Genomic DNA, 25279 nt, shown 5'->3' with positions numbered 1-25279 from the left:
TTCTGAATCATATTAAAATGTACATAAATCCTAACGTTTTGCAGCCTAATGAAAATACATAGCTTTTTTTAGAGCAAAAAATATAACATTGTTGGCTGCACTTGCTCAAAACCCACTGCTACTGGTAGTTACATTCATATAGATGTTAAAGCCACTACTATATAACGAAAGGCAGTTTGAAAACCAGATGTCATTTAGAAAACACATTTCCAGCAAAATGACTGTGCAGAATTAGTCTCATGGAGTTAAATTCAATGACCCCAGTACAAATTATGCTAGCATAAAAAGCTGTTCAAAATGATTCAGTCAGAAGCAGTCCCAGAGTATGTAAAGTATGTCAGCCTTTGTAAAACCAGAAGAAGCACTTCCTTATAAAAATTATTTGAACAATGAGTAAGGTTAAGATTTTGTCATGGTTATTTTTAGTAAAAGTCATGGACAGGTCGCAGGCAATAAACAAATATTCATGGAAGCCTGTGACCTGTCTGTGACTTTTGCTAAAAATAATGGGGAGGGGGCTGACAGGGAATGACTGAACTCCAAGGCGGGGTGGGGCTGAGAACCCTAGCCCTGCTGCAGGGTGGGGGTGGGGCAGCACCTGCTGCCCGTGAGGCCTGGGAGCTCTGGGGTCTCCCCACAGCCTGCAGTGGTTTCGAGCTCCGGGGCTGGTGGCTGAGAGCTGTGGGGGACCTCTATGGCACTGAGAGCTGCTCCCGCCACCTGACAGCTCTGGCCCTGCCACCCCAGGGCGGAGGTGGAAAATGTCACCAAGATCTCTGGGAGTCACGGAATCCGTGATCTCCGTGACATAATCTTATCTTAATAATGAGTAACAATCCTATAATACAATTTTTTTTAAACTAGGATAATCTTCTAGAAAGTTAGTATTGTAATTATAACAGATGAAAATTTAGTTTTCATAAGGTCTTTTAAAAAGGAAAGGCTATTGTTCTGAATGAAGGCAAGTCAGAATATTACAGTATAATACCAAAAAATGGCATTTACTTTTCAACTTCAATGTCAGACGTCTGTTCTTCCATGTTGCTTTGCCCCAGGTTCTTAACATTTACCCTGGAAGACACTAAGTTGGGTAATATGAATATCACCTAACAACACTGTCACATCTTAACTGACTCCACCACTTAACCTGGGAGATCATTTCCTAGTTTAACAAAATGTGGAATTCTTTTCTAGTATTTGACCTACAACTCTCTGGTTAATTGCATCCCATTATTTTTTATTATACCTTCTTCTGCGCCCTATTCTCTTTCCAAATAGTTTATATCCTTCAAATACATATATGCAGTCATATCCCCATAGTTAAAGCACTGCATGACCAAGCTATATGTATTTTCTTTTATTCTTTCCTCCACCTAAATTACTCCATCCACCTCCTTTTGTTGCTCTCCTCTAAATTCCCTCCTCTTTGTTGATGTCTTTCTGATGTTAAGAAGTCCAAAACTGAAAGCAGTATTCTAAGAGCAGTGTCACTAGTCCCACAGACAGAAACACTACTCCCATCATGGCTCATGACAAAGGGTATGTCTACTCTACAATGTAAGCCCAAGGTTAGTGGGATTCAAGTCAGTGGACTCCAGGTTAGAGAACCCAGGGCATGAGTGTCTACACTGATTGTTAACTTTAGGTTAAAAATTTTCTAAGCCAGGCTTGAATCTGGGGGCTCTGGCATCCATACTGCAGTACACAGACCTGAGTCCAACTAACCATGTCCCCGACTACCTAGTGCCCTCCTGAAATGTATCCATTCTAGGCCTTTCATCACAGTGCAGCACGGGACTGCATCACAGTGCAGCACAATCTCCACCCTGCTCGTTACAGGAAGTTTGAACAGTCTGCAAACACCTTCTTCTGGGCTGTCATTTTGGTCTGTGCACTCCCAGCAACCTGAGCCAGCAGCATGGAGAAGGCATCATTTGAAGAACTTATCTCGCTTCTGCTTTTGCTGTTTCAGAAAACGAGCTGAGCTTCCGTGAGACAATGGAGCACATTGTGGCAGTATTTTTTTAACCCACCAAAGGCACCTGACAGAGTTAATGGAACAGAAGAAGGAGAGAGACATGTCAGACTCAAACTGGCTGATACTGCTCACAACTCTCAGTATAGCTGCAGCTAGCAGTTCTGGAGCACAGCCACAAGCCTAGACTGGTGGGGCATCCTCTTGCAAACCTGGGATGACCAGCAGTGAGTGCAAAACTTTTGCATGAAGAAAGCTACATTTCTGGAGCTTTGTGAGCAGCTTGCACTGACTCTCCAGCGTAAAAACACACACAAGGCCAACCTTGCTGGCCAAGAAGTGGGTTGCTACACTCTTTTGGAAGCTGGCTACCCCATAATGCTACAGGTTTGTTGCCAAGCAGTTTGGTGCTGGAAATTCAACTGTAGGTAAAGTGGTGGTGGAGGTTTCTGGATCGATCCGGCATGTGGTTTACCCCAAGATGGCAGGCATAAAAGATATTCCTGAAGTAATTACTGGATTTGAGATAACAGGGTTTACAAGCTACACTGGGGCTGCTTATGAACTCATATCCATACTTTGCCCTCCTCAAAGAGCACATGAGAATATAAGCCACAAAGAGCAATACTCCATTGTTATACAGGCCTTTGTGGACTAGAGGCCAATTTATGAATGTCAAAGTGGGCTGCATTGGAAAAGTTCATGTCGTCGATCAGGAGTCTATATTCATGGACAGGCTAGGACACTATTCCACCAAATGACATTGTCATAAAGGGAGTTACTGTCCCCATGGTTATTCTGGGGGGGACCCTGTGTACCCTCCTTTGCCTTGGCCTATGAAACTGCACTAATATCAGAGGCCTGGAAAAAGAAGGTTTAATTATATTCAGCAGGTTGTTGAAAGTGCGTTTGGCAGATTTAAATCCGGTTGGGAGATATCTACAGACACATTTAGATTCCAGTGTCATCCATGTGGTGCACATTATTGTGGCTTGCTGTGCTCTTCACTCTCTTTGTGAAGCCAAAGATATTACCCTTTGATTGCAACTATGACAGTGATGGACTGCTAAATCGGTACACTCAGCCAGAAAGTGCACTTACCACAGCTGGAGCTCGATGCACCCAGGCCACAGAAGTAAGTTGTGCTCTCACATTATGGACTTGCAAGGGCCAATGGAAAATAGTACCTTTATGAATGTGCTGAAAGTGTGCGTGTGGGGAGGGAGGGGGGATTGATTGCCATGCAACATACTTATGAATAACCTGACCACTTACCATGTGCCATTATCATACCAAAACACCAGTAACAAGAAAACCTTTACAAAAAGTGCACAATGAAACCAAGTATAAGACAGAAGCCCCCTACTGTTGCTTGTTCTCTGCTCCCCTTCTTCTCCTTTCCTTCCTTCTATATTTGTTGTGCATTTGGTACCAGGGGAGAGGGGTGGAGGCATTCATGGGGGAGGGAATAAATATAGAGGACTGCATGGGGTACAATTGCCCTGCCCACTCAGTCACACGGGCCATCCAGCCATGGAGTTGTTCAAGCTGTTCCTGGACTTCAATGCAGATTACCACCGAGGGGAATCAAGCTGTGGTGTGGGTGAAGCAGGAGCCAGTACTCTTGCAGCCACTAGTGATAGGAGCCACTCAAACAGTTCTTTCTGCTGAGCTCTGTCATCCTACCCTAGCTACCATGCCTATTCCAGGAACTGCAAAGTAAATACCTGCTCCCATACTGCAGCCCTGTCCTCAAGGTGCACAGCCAGCCTGAGCCTTCCTGCTGGCCTCTCGCTATGCCTTTCCTCTAGCTATAAGTCCCCCTGTCTTTGGTACTAGGCCTGCTTGTTGGCCCTGTCCAGAACGTCAACCAGCAGTTCATCACAGACACAATTCCTCTTGGAACGGTCTGCAAAGATGTGGTAACCTAGGCTTCTGCTGCACTGTGAGCGAGCCATGAAAGTATTGCAGCCAATAGAAGTTGAGGGGCCTGGAACAAGACAAGACACAGAGCATGACAGGTTGGACCCCCCAAGTCCAGGATGCCACCTGATGTGCTCGGGTTTCACTGATCCCACCTGCTCCACTAGCCTGGGCTCCCTCTCCCTGTTTTGCTGAATCAGGCTCTCCGGCCTCTGGCAGCACACACACGCACACAGGTAGGGACACACCAGCTGTAGAATCACACAGAGTCTGCAAGCAGCTCTCTATGGGAAGATTCAACTAGGAAATTGCCCAGCACTCAAGTGCACACCCCCTTTGGGGAGTAAACCAAAATAATATTGTCTTGCACTATATAGAAAAGACTGAATAGCACAAGCTCATAAAAATTCACCCTCCCCCTCAATGGGGAAAGAGATATGCACAGCTTCTTGCCTCCCACCCCAGATATGAATTGCATAAACTGGGTTATATTATAAACAAGAAGTAAGTTTAACTATAAAAGGTAAATTTTAAGTGATTAAAAGGACAGCAAACACAACAAAACAGATTACTAAGCAAATAAAACAAAACACGCATACAAAGCTTAAGATCTTAAAGAGACTGGTTTCAAGAAGTAATTTATCGCCCTAAATGTTGCTTTTCGGCTGGTTGCAGAAATTCTTGAAGGTTAGCTTCCCTGCTTACAGCTTAAATCATCAGACACCATATTCACAGACCAGATCCCTTTTCCAAGCTGCTGGTGGGAAACCACTAATTTATGCAACCAAGTATTCAAATGTATAATGACTAAACAGCACATCTACGACTACATTAGAGTTGTAAACTCTAGTCAGTGGTATTAATCAGTTAACTGATCCAAAAGAATCTGCATGGATGCCTAACTTTTGTCCATTTGGAGGTGATCAATCCTGAAACAGACAAAAGCGCTCTCTGGATAATACGCTGGTTGAAACCCAAAAAATCAGAGAGTTATGAAAAACATTTCCATATATCTATTGTGGAGACAAAGCTAGTTAAAAATAAAACTAGCTTCCAACTGTAAGTCCAATTTTGACCCCCATTTAATTGTACTTGCACCAAATGTATCTGCCTGAAATTACACATACATTCTACTTCCAGAAGAAAAAAACCCCCTAATGGTCAGTTTGAGGATAATTAGACAAGGCATTTGAGATAAGGGTTTAAATTAAAAAAAAAAGAAAAAAAAAAGAAGAGGTGATTTCACTTGGAAAAAGATTTTCCCAACTTTTTTGGCTCACTATAACTTCAAAAGGGCTTAGCCTAAAAACAAACTTATTTTTATCCATTTTTGTCTTGGCAAAGAAGAGTTTGACCGGTTTGTGGAGGGTTTCAGTGGAATTCTTTAGTTAAGTACAGTTTATGCACATATTATGGGCTCTGTATGATTCTTAACTCTGAATTCAGTATTTTATGGAGACTGAGTTCTCTAAACAGTGCGTAAGTGTCCTGCTCTGACACAGAGTTCTTTCTGAAGCACACTTTGCAATGGTATACATTAGGAACACTGGAAGAGGAGGTTAGCTACTTGTAACTGGAGGTTCTTCAAGATGTGTGGTCCCTATCTGAGGGTTATGCGCATGCACCAGAGCTTTTGAAAGTAATATTGCTTGGCAGTCCGCACATGCGCCCTTGTATTCCCCCATGGTTTCGCCTGAGGCAATAAAGGGCATGTGCACGGACCACCGAGCCATACTACTTTGAAAACCTCTGGCTCTGGGCACATGACACATGCACATAACCCTCAGTGGAATACAGATAGGGACCACACATCTTAAAGAACCTCCAGTTACAGGTAAGTAACCCCATCTCCTCCTCCTCAAGTGACGGCCCATATTGTATTCCACTAAGGATGACTGACAAACAGTACCTAGATAGCAGGAGGGTGCAAGGAAGATGGCAGAACCGTGGAACGGAGGACCGCTGTGCCGAATGAGGCATCTGTCACAGAAACAATGTACTAGAGCACAGTGAGAGGAAAAGGTGTGTACCGAACTCCACATGGCTGCCTCACATATTCTTTACTGCTTATTATTTACAATGGCACCTGAAAGTGAGAAGAGAGGTTCGCATGGCACTTTTGTAGCTGGCATTACAAGGTATTTATGTGCCAGATATGCTAAATATTCATATGCACCTACATGCCTAGGCCATCATTCCAGAGACATGCTTCCATGCGGATGATGCTCATTAAAAAAATAATGCGTTAATTAAATTTGTGACTGAACTCTTTGGGGGAGAACTGCATGTTGCCTGCTCTGTTTTACCCACATTCTGCCATATATTTCATGTTATAGTAGTCTTGGATGATGACCCACACATTGTCGCTTTAAGAACACTTTCACAGCAGATCTGACCAAACTCAAAGAAGGTACCAATGTGAGATCTCTAAAGATAGCTACAGCACTCAACCCAACGTTGAGGAATCTGAAGTGCATTACAAAATCTGAGAGGGACGAGGTGTCAGAAGTCTTAAAAGAGCAACACAGAACCTGAACCACCAAAAAAAAAAAAAAAAAAAATCAACCTTCTGCTGGTGGCATCTGACTCAGATGATGAAAATGAACATGCTCTGGTCCACACTGTTTTGAATTGTTATCGAGCAGAACCTGACATCAGCATGGACGCATGTCCTCTGGAATGGTGGCTGAAGCATGAAGGGACATATGAATCTTTAGGACATTTGGTATGTAAATATCTTGTGACGCTGGCTACAACAGTGCCATGGGAATGCCTGTTCTCACATTCAGGTAACATTGTAAATAATAAGCAGGCAGCATTATCTCCTGCAAATGTAAACAAACTTGTTTGTCTGAGCAATTGGCTGAATAAGAGATAGGACTGAGTGGACTTGTAGGCTCTAAAGTTTTACATTATTTTGTTTTGAATGCAGGTGTGTTTGGTTTTTTTACATAATTTTACATTTTTAAATTCAACTTTTATGATAAAGAGATTCCACTACAGTACGTGAAATGGGGGGATTGAAAAATACTTTTTTTTTACACTGAAAATATTCATAATCAAAAATAAATATAAACTGAGCACTGTACACTTCGTACTCTGTGTAGTAACTGAAGTCAATATATTTGAAAATGTAGAAAACATCCAAAAATATTTAAATTCATGGTATTCTATTATTAATAGTGCGATTAACTGCTTGTCAGCCCTAATTTTAATAAAACATTCACAATTCTTAAAACACACATTAAAAACCTTGTTCAAACCAGTTATATCCAAAATGTAATGGTAACATAACCCTGGGTCATATCCTGGCTAACTCTAACTTTCCCACAACACAGTATCTCCAACTTTCCCACACTAGCAACTTCAATTTGTCATACTCTTCTACACTTGCTAACTTTAGCTCAAAACCTAGCTTCTATGTATTTGTTCATCTAAACCATCCTATGGGATACAGGAGTGCCAGCCAATCAGGGAATGATTAAGGGCTATTGCTCATGTCCCCTTAGGGCAGGACTTCCTGCAATGCATAGCCTCTTGGGGGCAACCCTGCCTACGCCCCTCCTGGTGACAAGGAAGCAGTGCCTGTCTCGAACCCTGCAGACCCCAGCTGTAGGCCCGTGGGTTCTTCCAGAGATAGCCATTCTCTCCCCTTTCAATACCTTCTAGTATTAGCAACATAAAAAGAAAAGAAAAAGTTTTAGGTTAAGTACAAACTCAAGACCTAGCTAATGCTCACCTCCCTTTTCTAACATACTTCCCCCATACTTGGCCTTGGAAGTTCTAGATGTGATAATGCTAGTGCTTTCTTGTGAATAGGTTACATGTATACTGTTGTGTAAACCAAAATGGATGTGGCTCATGAGGCCTGGAGCTACAGGCAAAACAACAGAATAGCCAACTGATTCCTGGCTGGACTGGCAAGGTATTCAGATTTTAAGTATGGCAACTAGCTGTGATTCTGTGATGTATACGCAATGCTTAGTAAAGGGCTCAAAAGAAATGTATCCACATGTGCTGCATGTTCCACATATTGCTCATCTATTGAATGTAGCTATTGTTCATTGCAATCAAACCTAATGAGTTCCATGATGTGACCAAATTTGTGGTATATTTTGCAGAAATATTTAAACTTGCCAAGGACAAGGGGGGTGTTTTTTAAAGACTGTGTGATCAACAATGTGAGCCCATCAGGTTTGCGTGCACACTCTTACGCTGTGTTTCCTGTTTCAAGGCAGCAAAATTCAATCATGCATATTGGGACTGTGACAGACTCTCCAACTGAAGAGGATGCAGTCACCTCAAAGAAGGCAATGAAACTTTGCCAGATGGTTGAGAACGATGGAAACCAGTGAACTGTACTGCGAACTATATTTTCTGCATGTATTTTTGTGACAAATCCACAGGGTTTCATTTGCAAATGGACACAAATGCACCCTGATACACCGCATCGATACACTGTTTAATTGTGATGTTTACAAGTTATTGCTGATTTAGATGAAACCTAAAAAAGAAGTGGAACTCAAGTCAATGGGCTTCAAAAGGCAATTCCTTTAATCAGCAACGAATGCTTTTGCATCAGAATTTCAAAATTACCTAAAGGCACCCATATCCTGCAATGTATCCAAGAGACACTGGATCAGGATCACTTTTTCCAACTGTAAAGTGTTTGATCCATTTGTCAAGGCCCAGATGTCACAAAATTTTAGTGACTAGGAATATACTCTGTGCATTTTCCCTGGCACAGTGTAAGAATTCAAGCACAATTTTGACTTGTGCATGGCATGTGAAGTGCCCTGTCTTGACAGTGTAACAGCACTTGAATACTGCAGAAGTAAAATCCAGTCATTGCCTGTCATGTCCAGCATGGCATTACATATACTCACAGAGCAAGTAACTTTAATGTTTGTGGAAAGATCATTCGGCCTGTTCAAAAAAATTCAAGACAAACACTGCATGTGCCTCTCCGAGGACCGACTTGGGCAGCTCAACATTCTGTACTATTATAAGGCCATAAGCTCAAAATTTGGAGAGCTTTTGAAAACTGGAATAATCTGCTGGCTCTAGCAAAAGATTACACATTCCAGTACTTCTAAAAAAAGCCTGATATATTATAAATTTTTATTTCTCAAACCTCCTAACTGTGGGAACGGAAGACTTTACAGGCAAATTCTAGTGATATAGGCGGCTTTTGAACTAGGCTTGTTTTAAATTGACTAATGAATGAATAGTAGAAACATGTATGATTTGTTGATGTAAGGATATTTAGGCATATGATGTTGACAATTTGTGCTTTAACGATTTATGAATCTTTAACTTTTTGAATCTCAAAGTGTAGGGTCAGTATCTACCCCCCAAAAAACTTCCTACAACAGTGAACATTTAAATTGATAAAAACAAACACTGATATTATTTGAAGTTATAAAAAAAATCATTCTGCCAATCTTAAATATAGTTAACTGTACAAATAATGGTAATAGTAAATGACATGTTTTAAGGGTGACCACTATAAGCAATCATAGCTGTAGCTCAATATTTGAATCTGACCAATAGATAAATGAGGTCAGGAGGTATTAACCTCTCAGGTCCTGAAAGTGATCAGAAAATTCTTAAATAAGAAATCTAGTTGCTAGTTGGAGGGAAGGCCAAAATAATTGATATTGGTTAGTCCAAACTCCTCAAATATCCAAAGGCTCCAGGGCTTTTATACACAGAGTTCAAAAGCTCAATCAAATCAGCTACTTAATAAAGAGGCAAAATAAAACTCATCCCAGTCAAGGCATTAGATTTTAATCACAACTTTATTTCTACAGAAACTGTTCTGTGATTCTATGAATACCATCATCAGCTCTAGTGTGGAACTGAATCCTTTGAAATACCAGGCATACTTCCAATAGTTTGATTGTTTCCTTGACCGCTGACAGGGTTACAACTAAGTTGTATAATCAAAAGTTTGTGTGTTTTTAAGTCTGTATAGTCACTTCTAAATTGCAGATCCTATCCCCTAAACCTTTCTTAGTGCACATATCTGTAATGGTCAAGACTGAATATTTTTGCCACCCAGTTTGTTCACTCTCTCATTTGTGTATCAGTACAATACTTATTTAGATGTTGTTACATATTAACAACTTTCCTAACAGTATAATTGGAAAAATAAGATTTTAGAATGTTTACAAATTATTCTGCCAAATAATTTTGTGTACGTAATTTCTGGATTACTTGCAAATTGCTTTTAGAAGCTTGAACAAAATGTCTCTTCCCCAGTTGTCTTTGCCCCACTTGCCAAGTGTTGAATTTGTGGGTTTTGAAATAATACAGCTGTATTTGTTTAGTAGTGACTTCAATTGCACAGTCCCTTATGACAAGAAGATATCTTTCTTTGTGCACCATTTACACAACCAGTATCAATACTACTCAGAATAGTGCTAGTTTATTAAGACTAATGTGAGAGTTCTGAAACAAAATCAAAATCAAAGGAGGAAAATACAGGAGCAAAGTGCAAACTCTTCGGCGCTCATTTTCCTTCTTTCCAAATCCCTGACCTGCCATTCCACAAACTCCTTAAAAAGATAAAATGAAGCTGAAAAGACCACCTTCTCTCACTCTCAAGTAATACTCAGATGGCACTGACTGTTTAAAAAAACCCAAACATGATCAGATGTTTGTGTCAACACTAGCAAAAAAAACAACTTCTTAATCAGTGGTACTTCTCACTGAAAGTACGAGGGCTACTAGTAGAACAAACATTTTCTCTCTGATTCAGTATATATAAGAGGTCAAATTAAGGAAAAAAAATTCTAATTTTAAACCTAAATCTTAAAAATTATATCTTAAAGACAAGAGTTAGTTTTTCAGTTAAAAAACCCTAAGTTTTGATATTTTTATTAATATATATCACCTTATGCAAACCTATAATTTGAAATTTGCAATACTATTTTCTATAGATGGCATTTTTATTTGTAATATAGAGGAGAGAATATTGTTCTTGTGGTGAGAGGATGGAATTAAATCATGAAATATTCACTTTTAATTAAGATTACTGTATCAAAGGCAAGACTTAATGCAGAATTGAAGTAAGGATCAAGGTTAATGCCTATTCTGAAGAGAATTTACATAAATTATGCCTTCCTACTAAACTATGAGGCTTACTTTGTCAATTTATACTGTGTGATCATAAAAATTAGAGATGGAAAGTATCTAAGTCATCTTCTTTCTCCTCCCCCCAATGCAGAACGCTTTAGTAAAAGTATATTTGTGTGTGCTTTGTCCAGTGTCATTTTAAATGATTCAAGAAGTGGAGTCTTCCACTAAACCTCATGGGAGACTACTAAATAGTTTAAGATACCACTGACTGAAGCTTGTTCATGGTATTAAAAGCTATTTTCCTCTAATTTTTTGTTTAATTACTTCTAAATTATTCTTTTTCTGGTATTTACAGCCTTCAAATACTTGCAGACAGTTATATTGCAGCTCTGTAGCTATTTTGCCAAAATTTGGGGGGTGGGGAAATCATCTCTCTTGGGCTGCACATCACCAAGCACACATTAATAAGTATGCATGCACATTTCCTTTACTTTTTCTTCTGACTAGAGACAGTCCCCTCTAGTCCCCAATTCTTGCTGCTTTTCATCCCTAGGTTTTTTTTCATTATAACCACTTTCCAGGTATTTCTCACTAATAGCTCTATTTCAGATTATTTTCCTCTACAAAATCTTGCTTGAATTTATCAGCTTCGGCCTTCATTAGTTTCACAGCAATATGTAATATTGATAAGAAAACAGAAACAAAGCTATCCCTTTCCATTCCCGCCAAAAAACACATGCACACACAAGGAAGGGACAGAATAACCTGTATTAAATAGTGTTTTATTATAATTTATGAAAAAAATCATACTAGTGTGAGTTCTCTACAAATCCATGCTGTTTATATATCTGGTTGCTATTATTCTCTATGGCCACAAATTTCTGAAGTGACTAGTCATTTTGGATGCCTTGATTTTTGTTTGTTCAATTTGACACACATTAAAGGAATTTGGTTTCCAGAAGATGGGTGCTTAGCACTTGGTTTATATTTTTAAAAATGTGATTCACAGTTTTACTAGGGAATGAAGACAAATTAATTGGATATTAATTGCAATGATCACTTTTCATATTGAAACTCACCACATTTGGTTTTTTTTTTTTTAATATTTTTTTGCTGAAGTCCCAGTAATCCATGAATGTTTCTAAGTGACTGCTAATGTTCAGTACGTTCTTAAGAGATCAGCTAAACAATCTTTGATACTATGGTGCTGAATACTATAAAAATCCTAATAGCTTTACTCACACTGGCTGAAATCCTGGCTCAACTGAAGTCAGGTGTCAGCCCCTAAGTAGTACCCTACTCCACAAGAGGTGCAATGGATTTAAAATAAGATACTTCTGGTGTAAAGCACTAGTCGATGTGAATAAGATCATAATCTGGCTCCAGGTATTAGCATGAATATTGTCCAGACCTTTTGGTTTGTATATGCTAACTTTTCCCATGTATTTCCTGGTTTTCTATCAGCCACTATATTATGGTATGACCATAGTCTCCTAGATAATGTGCTACACAATTCGTTGCCAAATTGTAACTGTTAAGCTTTTGACTAGTGGACCAAATAGCTCAGGGAACTGGTAGTGGTATACAGAACCTTACATTTATAAGTCACATTTGTTTAGACAGATGAGTCTGGTATGACCAAAAGTTCCTATTTCTGATGGCAGCTTAATGTGTTTTATGAAATTACTCTGATAGTCTCAAAAAGTAGTTTGTAGCGTGTAAGCGTCCAGATCACATTCAACAACAACTCATTTGTCACTAACTGACAACCACATTATCTGTCTCAGGAGAAACCAAAAGTTGAATGGGCATGGAGGTTGAATTCACCTGATGATTCTTCTAGACACTAGAAAAATACAATGTAGAGGAGATTACTCTGTGATGCTGTATGCATTCCATAAATAAAAAGATTATGTCAATCTTTCAGAAGCATTACATTCACACAAATGATTACAAAGCTTCTCCCTATACCATCAGCATTATGCATCCGTTAGAAGCCATGTCAGGCTAGAAAATAGGTGCTGCAAACAGTTTTCCAGAGCCAAGTGCTTATGAATAAAGGAAAAAGGCTGAAAAAGATCATTTTGTAACCAGAGTCTTCAGTTTTCTGCCCATGTCCTTTCAGCAATCCTTCAGTCAATCTTTTTGTTTTCAATATAAGTTATAATAAGTAAAGTGTCACCATTATTCTCCAATGGCCATTCTTTTTCATGCTTCTTGCTCTGATACCTAGGTAGCAGTATACCAACATGTCCATTTTATCTAGGTCACAGGTACCCTGAATTATACTCACCACTATCCAGTCACTAAACAAGATCAACTTGGCTTTTACATCTCTAGTGTATCAATTATAATCAATGCCCCTGTTACCATCACTCCCATTAGAGCCAAATTCATCAGAATTTGAATTCACTGCCGCTTGAAGAAGCTGACATCTTGTTTCACAGGCTACTGAGTCTGATCATTTGATTATTAGAAAGAAAAATTTACAAAATATGTACGCTACATAATCATGAATTTAATATGTACATTGTATTTGCATTAAATTGATTACAATAACTAAAATTACTTCTCTCTTCAGATATATAAATATCTTTTAATATTGAATTTACACTGTTATAATAATCTACCATCACAACTTGCTAGAAATGTCTGCATATACAACATCCATACATACCATTTGTATTTAGAATTATATTGCGAGAACAAATACTAATAAACAAAACAAAAGTGGAATATTTAAAAATTAAACACTGAATTATTGCTAGTAATCTGCTATTAGTGTTCTATATGTGGATAGCAGCAGGGCAACTGAGATTATCTTCATTCAAATATTCAGGGTTGCCCCATCAGATGTTCATGACAAATCGCATTTGCATTCTGTCCATATGATCAAAAGTTGTATTAAAACATTTCAGTTTTTATTTAAGCTGCTAATTGTGCCTAAAAATAATTAGTTATGAATAAAAAAAGTTATATATTTTTTACACTCTAAACTTTAAGTAATTGAGAAATGCCTGGCCTTTTATTCATCTATGCATTTCTAGTGCACCAGTTATATGTATGCCCCATTTACACAGGTAACATTTCAGTTTAACTAAGGGACCCGTCTCTCCACCCTTTCCTCATACTATGTTTTCCTGTAGTGGGATCACTTTCAGTATTGTCTTTCAGGAGACACTGCCAGGCTTTTCTGCTGCTACCATTATTGAGAGAAGGCCTACGCAAAGACATAAGGCTTGTACTTTGACCTAAAAGCAGCAAAGCTATGGCTCATCTTTCTCCCAGGGATTCCCACAGAAGTAAGGTCTTTGCCAGCAACACACTCTTCTCAACTGCCCGAGTTCCAGCGCTTGTTGCTGGGTTAACCAACAGCAGCCCTCCTAAAAGGGAGGGCTGACACTGGCCAGCCAGCAGTGCAACACCACCCATAGTGTGTCCCTTCCCAAATTACACTGTGCAGCACAACTGGTTAAGTCAGTCCACAGGATGAATTCATAAGAGGGGGGGGATGGTCAGGAGTGCAAGTCATTGATTTCTCTGGTCCTTCAATGGCTTTCACAGGAAACCTGAGATTTGTGGAGGGCAGTTTTTAGATTACTGAACTATGCTATGCCCATCCTTTTAAGTCACCATATAACTGTATTGCAGAGTCCTCTAGATTTCTCCTCTCCATCTCTATCCCAATGTTTTGTTGCCCCTTTGTAGTCTAATTTCACTTATATAACAAGATCTTAGATGAGGGTCCTTGTACAGCATATATGTACCGTGAGACTTTCTGCACAGTTTTCAACCCTGAAAATAATAAATAATAATCATCCTCTGGTCAGACATGCTACCCAGTATTGCAGGACTTTTAATGGTACATCAGCACCTTGCTGCATTCAGGACAAGACCATTAAGCTTCACTTTCTTGGATCAAGTTTTAGGTTGTCATGGGAAACCAGAAAGTTGAATTTTTCTTAGCCTCATTCTGTCACAATGTTATATTTTTAAACAACCTACAATAATTGTAATCTTTTATGTCTGTTTACCAAGTATATAAACTTTTCAGAGTGAAAATTTACTCTAATTTCCAGCTCCATATCTTCCGAAGTCCACTCCCCAAAATAATATATTTGTTAATTTCCCTACAAGAAGAACAGCTACATTATTCAATTCTTACTATTCACCATCTATGAAGGGGCATTCTTTTGTCAATAGGCTTCATATTTTAAAATCCTGCCTTCCAAATTAACTGTACTGCAGCTGCTTCTTTTGTCCACGATGCTGTGTCAAAGCCCGCTGTTCCCAATTAAATGAACAGAAAGCAGCAAAGGGTCTTTGGAGGAAGGGGGGTGGGGTCAAGTAAAAAAGTCAGTGACTAGAACTGTACTTGACAATGCATAAATACATCTCTCTACAAATATTTAGTCATGTGATAAAATACATTTTTTAACATTCCATTTTGTTACCCCTTTGTGCTAAAATAAGTTGTCCATATACACATTGGTATTTCATTTTTGACAGCACCCAAAATTGTTATAGGTGCCTCCCAATACAGATAAACTACAAACTAATTTTAAATATGATGCAACAAAGGCACTCAAGTATCTCAGTGGTATATATGTACAGAATAGGAGTGGGGAGCAGTAACAAGACAGCAGGAAGGGGCATGGACCAAACAGAAAAAGAATCTAACACTATATCTGAGTCTTCCACCAGGAATACTGGATCATATTTTGTGTCTTTGCATCATGGCAGACAGCGATGCTTACAAATCCATAGGGCCTTATGGGGAATATAACAGAGAGGAATACAGATTTATAGCTATAAAATCTACCACTAAACCCTCTGATTCTGCCTAATCCAAGCACAAATATCACTACCTATCCTAACACTGTCCCCAAATTTATTTTTATGAAACGGAGAGCATTTTGGAATAGAATTATGTACACAGACACTAAATAGTTAAAAGGTACGTTAAATCTGTCACATATACAAGCTGGATTTAGATACAGAAGTTAAGAGGTTGTGCAGTACTTGCTTAATTAATCTTTGCTCTATTAACAGATAAACCAGATGTACTATTATGTTCTTTGTTCTCATCTGCAGAGGGGATGAGCAGATTATTTATCTCCAAACAATAGCAGTTCGTGTACTACAGTGTGGATTTTTTTTTTTTTTAAATCTGGAAGGCAATCATTAACAAGCTTCAGCTGGAACTGCTTGATGTAAAAACAGTGTGAACTTGTTCCCGGACTAATAAATGATGCGTCTTCCATTAAGAAAAATAAACTAATTTCCAAATGGAGGGGGGTTGTTTTTTAAACACATTTTTTTTATTGACCACTTTTAGATACTGTGTATTGTATATTGAACAGTATATTGAAATAACTTTATTTTTTTCATTGATCGTCTTAATGTTACAAAAGTTTTAAAAATGTATAAGTAACACAAGGAGAAAATAAAAAAAGTAATCAGTAGTTAATCAGTATATGAAACCACCTCCACGCTACACCTGATGCAGTCTCAGGTGATACCACAGTATGAAAGAGTATTTAGTGTTCTACTCAGAGGGCCACAATATATGTGCTCCATTTATGAATGTATATAATGAACATATTGCACTGAAGCAGTTACGCGCTATTGTCAAGATTGCTAGCCTAAACATTCATTTGCTTTGAAAGCTCTTTTTATTTTTAATCTGACTGATGTTATCTTTGAAAAGATCAATCATATACCATATTCTGGCATTACTATACTATAATACTTCATTAAAAATCCAATATACTGTGCACCCCTCACAAAAACTGGTACAAAAAAAACCCCAATCCCCTGTCATAATGTTCATATATTGGCTTATTTATGTTGTGCCTATGCAAAATTTGTTTAAAAAATTACTGGAGCCAAGAAACTAAAACTAAACAAGGGAAGACTTTCAAGGTAGGTCAACTTTTAGGATTAATAATCTTGACAGAACGTTTACCATTGAAACTGACTAATTTTCTGTGCTTCCGTATAGATTGTACCAGTGTTAAAGTTCTGCCCCCTAGCCTCCTTCCTTCCACTATAGCATAAGATTTTCTTCTGAAAATCTGTTTGAAATTATTGTAAATTAATACAATCTTTAGGAGAGGGATGAAAAAAAACAGATCACATTATTTTTCTAAACCACTGAATGTTTAGAAAAGTGAAACTGTACAATTGGACTCTTGTCACTGGAGGCTCCTTGGTATAGGGATTGTCTTCATTTAAAGTGCACTGTATAGTACACAGTATCATCATTGTTTAACATGTGATAATACAGGTGTTTATCATCTCACTTTTGCAAAGTCACATACAAGCCTTAGTGTAATGTAAAGTTTGAATGAATTCAGCTTTCCAGTTAACAAGTTATATCATAAGCAGCATATAAGAAAGGCTACTGAAGACTCCTTCAGTATATAATCACAAGCAACAAAATAATAAAAAGCAGCAAGATATTAAGGTTTGCAACTACCTGGAGAGTCATACAGCATCTTTGTTCCAGGAATGTTTGGAGATCCCTGGCAATTTTCTACCTACTAACCAAACCAGGGGTACAGAAATTTACTGCTCTAAATTATTAGAAAGGAATTTTTCTTTTTAATTTAGCTTCTGAGTAAGACACTTTTATATTTTAGGAAACCGACAGCACAAATTATATATCTAAAATTAATCACAATACTTTAAAATCTAATTTAGACCATTCAACAAAATATGGCTCAGACCAATTTTTCCCCAAAGAAAAACTTTTTGTAAAACCTATTAATCCTACAGAGCTTATTAGTAGCTGCTTCTCCATAGCTTTAATTACAAAACATTATTTTGATTGAGATCTGAGTCCAGGGTTTTATTTTATTCACAGCCATGCTGAGGCTTGAAGTTGTTTAGTCAGTTATTTGGTTAAAGAGAAGTATTGCCTGCTCATTTTCTTTAGTTTAACAGCAGGCTCTCGAACTGCCATACTCCGTTGGCGTGCTAACCCATGATACCCTGCTGTGTTCCATACACAGTTCCCATTTCTGCTTACACATTTCTGCCAGATTTGTCTAATAATCAAGAAAAGTCATAAGAAATTATGAGGAAAATAAGAAGCAGGGAAGAGGGGACAGTTGATTTACTGCCTTCCTTTCTTCCTTATTTCCTAAAAGCCCTTACACTTATTAGGGATTGTCTTGATCTTTAGACAAATACGGCACAAACATGGACACGGCATACACATGTACAAGGAATGTATATAGTGGTGACCAAGTGCAATAGTACAGATAAACATTTTTAATGGGGTATTGTTTCTTGTATACACAACAGTAAAAGGAATGTCCTCCTAATAACTCAACTCTGATGAGCACGGAGCAACCATGCAGCTTGTTCTCAACCACCAGCCTGCAGTCATAGCCAGGGACTCTGAGTGATGTACAAAGGACACAGATTCCCTGATTGTGTAAGAGAGCCCATTAGCATGACACAGCTAAATCCACCGCCCTTCCCCACCCACCCCAGCAGACTCTGCCACATTCCTAGTATCTTGTCTTTCTTCTTGCTGCATCTGAGACAAATATATTTTTGTTTAAATACATTAACCCTAAATACTGCACACAGATATAAATTCTGTTTTAGCACAGTTCAGCTTTTACTTGGAGGACCTATGATCTGACCATGCTCAGCGTGAGTGTCATCTTTGTATTTAAATCTTGAGCTGGGAATTGAAAGATCACTTATTTATCTGTATCCCAGAAGCTACAGCATTGTGGAAACCCTCAAGGCAAAATAAATTGTGATGAATTAAAACTGTAAAAAGTTAAGGATGTGCTTCCTCAATCACCTCACTTTTGAAAGCTTAATATTTCATCCTCAGTGTTGAATTAACACTTTTCTATATATTGGGGGGAAAAAAATTCCCACGGGTCAAGTCCCTCAGACACACACGCCAATTAGAAATAGTGTATAATTTTGAGGGCAACCGCAGTAAAATATTTCCTGACTGGAAAAAAGTTAGTGATATTGTTATATAATGTCCAAATTTGGAAGCATGATCTACATAATTCTTTCTGGGGTGGGTTTTAAATTTCTATGATCTCACAAACTATTTCTGACATTCAGCAAGAAAACAAGAAACGTCATTTCTATATGAAGTAATCTCTATTGAAAACCAGAATCATCTCCAGGTTATGAACACACAAGTCAGTTGAGACCAAGATGCAGCAGGATAAAAATGCATTTCACCCCCACAGCCCAACACATTTCCCAAGTTTACAATAAATATTTCAGTAATCTCTGGTGAAGTATTAGCACTGGGTCTACCTTACACTGTGAGAGGGAGGCGGATGAGCAAGATCTTACTGGTCCCTCATGGAGAAGAGTACTTCCAAGCCAGTAAAAAGAAAAAAAAGGAACATATTTAAAAAAAAATCAAGTTGGCACTGTCTTTTTAAACTAAAACTCAGAAACCAATGGGGACTGTCTAGAAACAGAAAGGTAAATCTTTGGTTTTTGCTTTTAAACCAGTTTTCAAAAAATTAACTTGTTTCTATTTTCTGGAAAGACCCTTTGGGGAAAAGCCACCATGTATGCTTTGGCCAAATCCTCCCTGTCTGTGAGAATGACTGCATGCTCCCTTTTCATTTTCAACTGCTCTTTTGTTGCTCCTGTTACTCTCAAAGAGGGCCTGGAGTAAAACATACACAGGAGCAATCCCCAGATCAGTGCATGAAAGTGAGGACATCATGCTAGAACATGAGGAAGGAAGTGCAACTGATCAAACAGAAAAGATTGAAGCTGACTGTACACTAAGTGCTGTCAACTGAATAAGAGAAAAACTAAAAGAAAAAAGGAAATATTTGTTCTTTTTTTATTTACAAAATCAATAATCTGAGCTGTTAGAAACATGATTTTTAAAAGCTGGCTGTGTCCCTTTAAGATCGTATTGCATGACTGGCTAGTAGCGTAACAATAAACACACCAAAATCAGGCGTAGGAACAGATTTGGAAATCTAATTTACTACACCAGTGAGACTGAGCACTATATAGTGTTGCTACCTTTGGTCTCCTGGGGGAGGATATGCCATGGTAAAAAGAGCACTCCAGCTGACCTATTCAACAGCGGAACGGGCAACAAGCATGGTTCCTTCAATCTGTATAGCAGGTGCCACACTTTGTCATCAAGAAAAAAAGAGGGATAAAATATAAACAAAAAACATCAGATATTCTTCAGCGAATAAACAAGATTTATTTAAATTACCCTTTTAAGCTGCTGGGGTCAGGGAATGAGTCTTTTAGTAAACTCTGTAAATTGCCACATAAACCTACAGTGTTATGTAAATAATATATAAAAATGAGTTATTCCCAAATCCAATCCACTTGAGACAACGGAGAAAACCGAATAAATTTTTGATGCTTCTGCAGGGGACAGTTTGACTTTTAAGCAATGTCCCTTTGGCTCCATCTTGCTGAAAGCACATTAAATATGCTTTTTTTTTTTTGATGGCGTCACGTTAAATTAGCATTTAGCGTAACAGTCTTTAAGAAGGATAACTGTAAATATGAAATATATCCTTTTTCAAAGTTAAAAGGCTCAAACTCCAGTGTCAGTTTCATTTAGAATTACATCCATTGCTTTGCCATATTGGAAAGTTCCTCCTCTACACCTGAATCCCAGACAGTGCCATGTATATGTTACAGTTTGCACTCATTTTATGAGTAATACCCGTGGCAGACCTGTATAAATTCAGTTGCTTTTGCTGGTGTTAAACACACCAGAAACATGGAACAAATGAACCACAAAACTTTTTATATTGCATGCTCACGACTTATGAAATGATTGACAACAGAAACAAAAACAGAAAACATCTGGAAATGGTGGGAGGATACAGGGTTTTTGCAGAGCTCCAGTTTTCTAATACTACTTCACTCAGAAATACATATAATTCCTATTTTGAATTTAACCCAAGCGGGGGGACAGCAGACATCTTCATTTTTTGATCCAAATAAACATCAAACTCCTTTCAAATTACCCAGCATAGTTTGTTCTACTATAATACTATGTGATAGTATAAAGTGAAAATACAAATAAAACCCAATTCTATTCCAATCATTTTTCAACTATAAACACACTTAATTATTGTGCATAGAAGGGTATATGCCTCTCCATTTCCACACGTTTCTTTATTCTAACCAATATTTGTTACAATTTTTATACAAGGTAGAGCTCTCAGACCCAACTGTGCTCTTTTACCATGGTATACCCTATTTTGCTGATTGCCATAACATACACACAGTAAAAGACAGCCCTCACACCAAAGCCTTTAGTCTTATGACAGGGACTTTAATGGGTCTATTGATATACTTAAGTTAAATGTGTGCATAAGTACTTGTAGAATCAGGGCCTAAATTAAGGCATGACACACTAAGTGGGTCCGACAAACAATCAGAGGGGAGGGGAGGGGAGAATAAGATTAGAAAAATGCCAAGAGTGATAGGACTGTGTAAACAGGCTACATGCAGAATTTGCAGGAAGTTTTCATTTAGTAAAAGAACAAAAATATGTTTTTATAATAATAGTAATACCTGCTGGCCTAGCCAATTCTGGGTCACAATTTATTTTAGTGATCTTGGTAGAAGCAAGTCTTAAGGAGGGATGTGGAGGACTACAGTGTAGTGGTTTAAACAGATTAGTTCAGGGAAGGTGTTCCATATATAAAAGGTGGCACAGAAGAAACCACCTATGAACTAGCAGGAGAAGAGAACTAACAAGAGATGGAGGTTAGCATCATTTGCCATCTTTTAGAACTTAAACAGAATAGAAAATTAACTGTCCAGGTAATAACATTAGCAGCACTATTTTGAATGGACCTAAGGGTGTAGGAGTGTATGTGTGTACAGTAGCTGTCCAAGATATGGGTGGTCAGGACTATAGTAGTCAACCCAAAAGATAAAGCCTGGATGAGAGTATTTAAATTTGTTTTGTTTTTGTATGGTGAGAGAGAACACAGAGAAATCATACATAAATTCACAAGTATGGTTTTTATTAATACCTATTAGGCTTTAAACAGGGAACAAGAAAAATACAATAGTCTTCAATAGTTTTCTCTCTTAAATGCTGCACAACTAAAGCCAAATTCTCATCCCTCATGCAAAGGCAAAATTAAATGGACTCACAGAATCTTCCTCCCAATGCGCATAAAGCAACTAGGTAGCTTCTCCAACAACCAAACTGTAGTAATAGTACCTGCCCTACACTGAGGTTTTAGCTAGTGGATCCATATATACACTTGGATCCAGGTACAGACACTGACTACACCCCAGTTGTCCCATAGGGCTGTTACAGATGTGCTATAAAGCAGGGCTCAGTGGTGTGTAGAAGATGGAATCCTCTACGGCCTTTATTCAATCTGCACCAGCAAATCATGGTGGCTCCACTTATGTAATAGGGCCTTATGTAATTGTAGGATTTATTCCCATTTTTCATTAATAACATTTGTTCTCAAAGTTGATTTGGCAAATGCCCAACCCAATAGGATCAACTGTATTTATGTATGTTCATCCAGGTATAGAAAGTTGTATTAAGGGATTATGAAAGGCAAATATAAAATCTTCAGCTTATTAAATGATTAGACAAAAGTGTGTCTAAAGAATAACCTCTAAAATAGTATGTTTCCTCATTCTAGAACTTCCGTGGTTTAGGAGCCTGCTTTCTATCTGCCCTTTTTTCCTCTTAAGTTCAAGAAATATTGATGCCTTGTCAAAAAATGACTTCAATGACACAAAAGCAACCTACTGGAAACATTTTAAAACTATACTAAATATATTAATCTTACCATTTCCAGTAATGTCTTATCTCTGGCCAGTTAGAACAATCCAGTTGAAAAAAAATAAACATATCAGAAGAAAAAGATAATTAAAACCTTTCTAGTGAACAGAACACCTTCACAGGCAAACACACACAGTAATAAGTTTCCCTCAAATACATTAGATATTCTCTGCAAATGTGTGAAACTGTATTTAAAAACACAGTACTAAGGCCAAAATGAGTTTCAACTTTTAAAGTGGTAATTAAGACAAATTTCTTTTGAGAGAAGTTTGATTTGCTGAAAGTCTATGCTAACAAGAGAGGAAATGAAAAGAAAATAAATGGGCCAAATTCATTCCCAGTGTAACTTTGCTGATTCTAGTGGAGTTACACCAGGAAAAATTTGGTCTCATACCTCTCATCAACCAGAAAGTTCAGTCTTATACAAAAAAGAACACATTTACTCACATAAAAAGTTAAAGGAAGGCCCGTTTATTAAGGGCTATGACTAACAATAAAAGGCAAAACCCAGATGAATCTTCAAATTACACCTTGAAAGTCTATATTGTAAAAAAACAAAATTAGATTTAATAAATCTTAGCATTAACAGAAAATTAAAAATCTGTATGTCTATTCATTATTTATTGATGGAAAGACTTATTTTGAAAAGTTAATGAGTAGAATTTCTGCATGGATAAAAATTTGGCACAGAAATGAGAATCAAGACATTGTCAATGACATATTCTAGATTTTACAGCAGCCTTTACAAGTGATTAACATTTTCTCCTGAAAGTTAATAAACTTTAGAGATGAGATGGGCTCATGTTTTTGAAAATTCATTGTGAGACTGTACCTAAATGTAACAAGTGGCTCTAAAATAGAGCTTTTCCTCTGTGGATCACAAAGTAGATAAAATAAAATACTGTTGAACAAACTAAGAGCCAACTATTACTTTGAAAAATATTTTTAAACAGTGTACAGTACTAATTTTCATATAGCTTCTTATTTGTGGATTCCACAAAGTTTTATATATACAGACTAGCAAAATAATCAGATTTTGTAAGAATTATACAATTCTCAAGGCTTTATTTTAATGTGAACAAAACCTTTAATGAGAAAAGACTTACAATGTGATGAGTGAAATATCAAAATAGTCTCATAAATGCTTAAAAACAATAAAAACTTGTTCAACCTATTTTAAATTCTGGTTTTAAAACTTAAATTATATTCTGTTAAAATGTATTTGATATTATTCCAGTTAGAAACTTGAAGAAAAAAATGTATTTAATTGAAAATCTAATGTAATAAAAGATGTTATCACAATCAGCGAAAATCCATAAAATTCAAGCTCAAAGTTGATTGACAACCCTTAGTTTTCTCTTGGTTGTTGGATGTTTATTACAACCTTGTTATTTATTGCAGTTTTTAAAGTTTAATCTACATATATTTAAGAGAAAAACTAACTATTAAAGATATAACTTGACAACAATGCCATCTAGTGTACATTTAAAATTAGCATGATGTGTTTGTTTTTAAAATATTTATCCTGTAACATACCACAGAGAGCTAGGGAGGGAAATATGCTATGTACAAATTGTATGTCTAAAATTGAAGAAGGGTTATATGACAGCAAGGATATCTTAAGTGTTCAAAACCTAACACTGAGGTTTGTTGGTGGTGGTTTTTTGTGTTTTTGTTTTGGTTTTTTCATTTTGTTTTTGGCGGGCGGGGGTTAAGAAGGATGTAAAAACCTAACTATAATTAAGCATATTAGAACTTATTCCCTCGGAGATGCAACTCTGGCTCAAACAGAAAAAGCACAAGGAAAACCAGTTTTTGAAAGCAAATGATAAGAGGCAACTTAAGAGGAAAGCAGGAAAGTATTAGAGATTTATAGTGATCCCCAAAGGTGACGGTGAGAGTGTTGAGAATAAGGTTTATAATATGAAGCTAGCTTCAACGTTAACAATGGAGCAGCTATTGCTGCTTGATAAATCCAAACTGCTAATGAAAACTGTAGGTTTCTTTCTGTACACCATATACTATAGTTATGCTGCCATCTACTGAAATGTTATTTCATTAAGTATTTAGGATTGTGTATAGGATAGTTAAAAACAGGTACTTGAAGACAATATTCGATAAAGATAATCAATAAGGTTCCATTGAAAAGGAGCCAAGATACAAAGATGTGCATATATCACAACAAACACCTCGTGTGATCTTTCACTGCTGGAACCCATAACCTTTCCCCGTATCTTTTGTTGACCATTACCCATTGCTGTAATACAGTAAAGGATGCCTTAATTTAAGAACATAACAGCAGCAATACTGGGTCAGACCAAAGGTCCATCTAGCCCAGTATCCTGTCTTCCGACGTTGGCCAATGCCCAGAGGGAATGAACAGAACAGGAAATCATCAAGTGATCCATCCCCTGTCGTCCATTCCCAAACAGAGGCGAGGGACACCATCCCTGCCCATCCTGGCTAATAGCCATTAATGGACCTAACCT

General features: G+C 37.6%; 1 protein-coding gene across 13 annotated transcripts in view; it reads right to left on the bottom strand.

The window, feature by feature from the left end:
- Positions 1-25279, bottom strand: part of ORC5 (origin recognition complex subunit 5) — a 121507-nt gene that overhangs the window by 40893 nt on the left and 55335 nt on the right. Inside the window, exon 14 of one of the 13 annotated variants that reach the window (XR_006292377.1) lies at positions 22798-22819. The exons of 7 other annotated variants lie outside the window; for them this stretch is intronic. Coding sequence is in view for 5 of the 6 variants with exons in the window: in XM_037889189.2 (XP_037745117.1) it covers positions 12765-12827 (63 nt within the window). In the remaining variant the exon portion in view is untranslated. 5 more of the 13 variants (XM_037889189.2, XM_043551936.1, XM_043551946.1 and 2 more) reach the window with 5 other exon arrangements.

This window comes from Chelonia mydas, chromosome 1 (genome assembly GCF_015237465.2).
Source record: "Chelonia mydas isolate rCheMyd1 chromosome 1, rCheMyd1.pri.v2, whole genome shotgun sequence".
Lineage (NCBI taxonomy): Eukaryota > Metazoa > Chordata > Testudines > Cheloniidae > Chelonia > Chelonia mydas.
This window is presented reverse-complemented; position numbering and strand designations above follow the sequence as displayed.